A 3,327-nucleotide genomic window follows, 5' to 3' on the forward strand; every position below is an offset into this window, starting at 1 on the left:
AAATTAACTACTTTATTAGATATAAAATTGAATTTTATTTATCCATCTAGTGGCTTTGTTGAATAGCTAAAGATTCATCTATATTAACACAAAATAAAAAATTCAAAAACTCAATCAATTTTTGTTATTAGAAGATTTTTAGATTCTCTATCATAAACTCTTTATTGTTATATTTTTAATTCATTCAGATAAATTAATACCAATGAAAATAGTTATCGTCTAACTATATATATATATATATACACATCATATCCCCTCAAGGATGTAACTACAAAACATTCCACTACTACACATAGAGAGAGTGAGTGAGAGATAGTCATGGAAGCTGCTTTCTTATTCATTAGTCAATTGGCACACCAACATTCCCCAATAGCCATAACCAAAACCTTCATTGTGTTTGTATTTATGGCTTTCACTTCCGTTTTGTTTTCCCATTTTTATAATCGTAGAAGAAAACTTTCAGTTCAACAAGCACCTCTCCCACCAGGTCCAAAGCCATGGCCACTAGTGGGGTGCCTCCCAACAATATTAACCAACAAATCCCCAACATACCAATGGATTCATTCAGTAATGAAGCAATTCAACACTGAAATTGCTTCCATACGCCTTGGAAATACTTACATAATCCCTGTCACTTCTCCTGAACTCGCTCTTCAATTTCTCAAGACATATGATTCTATCTTTGCATCACGTTCTTCTATTTCCAACACTGTTGATATCTTAAGTCGTGGATATCTCACCACAGCATTTTCGTCTATGGGAAACCAATGGAAGAAGATGAGAAGAATTCTCGCATCAGAAGTACTCAATCCGACGTCGCTTCATCAAATGCTTGGCCAAAGAACTGCCGAAGCCGATAATCTTTTATGCTACATTTTTATACTTACTAGTAAAAATGGAGGAGGTGCAGTGATTAATGTTAGAAGCATAACACAACATTATTGTGGTAACATTATCAGAAGAATGTTATTCAATAGAAGATACTATGGCAAAGGGAGGGAAGATGGAGGGCCAACTTCTGAAGAAGAAGATCATAATGAAGCATTGTTGACCATTCTTAGGCATGTTAATGCATTTTCTATATCAGATTTTGTACCTTGTTTGAAGCCATTTGATTTAGATGGCCATGAGAAAATTATGAAGAAAGCTTTGAATGTCGTCCGAAAGTATGATGAACCCATTATAGACGAAAGAGTGCAGCAATGGAAAGACAAGAAAATAAGAGTGATAGAGGACATTCTTGATATCCTTATTTCACTTAAAGATGACCATGGGAATTCGTTGTTGTCAATTGAAGAGATTAAGGCTCAAATTACGGTAAGCATTCTACAACTTTAGATGATAATAAACATGGATACATTACTCTCATACAAATATATATATACATGCATGTGTGATTAAATGATTATTAAATTCAATCTTTGAACTTTAAAGTTTGTATCCATTTAATCCTTGACCTTTTTAAAAAAAATGTCGGTTATTTAATATTTGGACTTATTTGACTTTTAAATACATGGATCCTACTGGACAAGTTAAATGACCTTTTAAATATTTTTATTGTTCAAAGTTCTTTTAGTTAGAAAATTAAAAGTTGATGAAATTATTAAATTGATTATTAAACACTTTTTAAAGTTTAGAGACCGGTACTAATGTGAACTCTTTCCAACCTTAATAATAGGAGTTACAAATTGCAACAATAGATAATCCATCAAATGCAGTGGAATGGGCAATGGCAGAATTAATCAATCAACCAGAAATTCTCAAGAAAGCTGTTGAAGAATTGGATGAAGTAGTTGGGAGAGAAAGGCTAGTTGAAGAATCTGATATCCCAAAACTCAAGTATCTCACAGCTTGTATTAGAGAATCTTTTCGACTTCATCCATTTTCACCTTTCAATATTCCTCATGTCTCAAACTCTGACATCATTGTGAATGGTTACTTAATTCCCAAAGGCAGTGAAGTGTTGCTGAGTCGAATAGGTCTTGGCCGAAACCCAAGAATCTGGGAGGATCCAATGAGATTTAATCCAGAACGTCATCTAAAAGATGATACAATGACAGAATTGGGAATATCAGAACCAAGTCTACGATTCATCACATTCACTAGAGGGAGGAGAGGGTGCGTTGGTAGCTCACTTGGCACCAACATTACCATGATGCTATTTGCTAGACTTTTACAAGGCTTTTCTTGGAGCTTACCACCAGGAATCACAAAAATGGACTTCTCTGAAACCGATCACCAACTCTCTGTCCCAACCCCATTACAGCTACACGCACAGCCACGTCTATCTCATAGTATGTACCCTAACCTTATTGATCATGAACCAAGACCTACCTAAAACTAGTCTTAGAATAAAAGTACGTAGTTATTGTCCTTTCAGCTGCCATATATATGCTTTGTGTGCTGTTTCTATGTAAACAACAATAATAGTTTATGTAATAGTCATGTGTTTCTATGTATTCTTCCTCACTTATTTGTTAAGATAAATTATATATGGCTGTGGGCAATATAACAGTAAATAACTTGTGTGTTCGGGCGAGATAAATTACATTCTAAAGATAATATTGTCAAATTGAGTTTAGTTCATTGATAATTTAGTATTACAACTTTTCTTATAAGTCAAAGGTTCGATCCCATATCACTATGATTGTTATATTGAATGTTGAGGTGAGCAAAAAATACTAATACCAAAAAAATTGAAGAGAGATAAAATAGTGTAACTACGGATGGTATGTTTAGATATAATTGTGTATATATATTAAAAATGGATTTTTTTTTTTTTTTTTTTTGAAATTTAGGCTAGAATGGTGGATGTTTTTTTTTTTTTTCCAATTTACATTTAAATGATTTTATTACCATCCCAAAATTGAATTAAAAACCTGAAAAACAAAGTTTTAAAAAATATTAATACATTCTTAATAGTTTGAGAATGATTCATTTACATTCTTAATCACTATGAACAGAGTTCTACAGCTGTGCTTAGTTGTAATTAGTTTGTATGAGGCTACGTTTACACATCAGTAATCAAAATTTATCGAATCATAATGGATCTCATTCATGTCTCATTTTAATGGGCTCAATTCTACAGGGAATTGAATTTTATTGAGTCTATTTACATAACAATCTGCGATCGTAATTTGATTTCCATTAAGGTCTGTTTATTTTAACAACTGCTAATAGAATGGGTGTTTTGCTTTGATCACTATAATGCCCTCGTGTTATATTAAAAGAGTATCAACCTTTCAAACGTTTCTGGTTTCAAAATTTTGAACCTTCGACATTTTGGACATTTAAGCATTTTGCTCATTCGATTTTCTTACTCAAACA

General features: G+C 32.6%; 1 protein-coding gene across 1 annotated transcript; it reads left to right on the forward strand.

The window, feature by feature from the left end:
* The first annotated feature begins 274 nt into the window (after nucleotides 1-274).
* On the forward strand, nucleotides 275-2,532 carry LOC120071707 (tryptophan N-monooxygenase CYP79A68-like). Its single transcript, XM_039024087.1, has 2 exons — nucleotides 275-1,317; nucleotides 1,679-2,532. The coding sequence occupies exons 1-2, from the start codon at nucleotides 319-321 to the stop codon at nucleotides 2,336-2,338; spliced, it is 1,659 nt and encodes a 552-aa protein (XP_038880015.1). The 5' UTR covers nucleotides 275-318; the 3' UTR covers nucleotides 2,339-2,532.
* Nucleotides 2,533-3,327: the final 795 nt, after the last annotated feature.

Source organism: Benincasa hispida, chromosome 2 (assembly GCF_009727055.1).
Source record: "Benincasa hispida cultivar B227 chromosome 2, ASM972705v1, whole genome shotgun sequence".
In the NCBI taxonomy this organism is placed as follows: Eukaryota; Viridiplantae; Streptophyta; class Magnoliopsida; order Cucurbitales; family Cucurbitaceae; genus Benincasa; species Benincasa hispida.

Excerpts from the sequence above, each read along its gene's own strand:
- LOC120071707 (XM_039024087.1), top strand. The coding sequence starts at position 319 with ATGGAAGCTGCTTTCTTATTCATTAGTCAATTGGCACACCAACATTCC. Across the intron at positions 1,318-1,678 it reads AGATTAAGGCTCAAATTACG|GAGTTACAAATTGCAACAAT; the intron begins GTAAGCATTCTA and ends CCTTAATAATAG.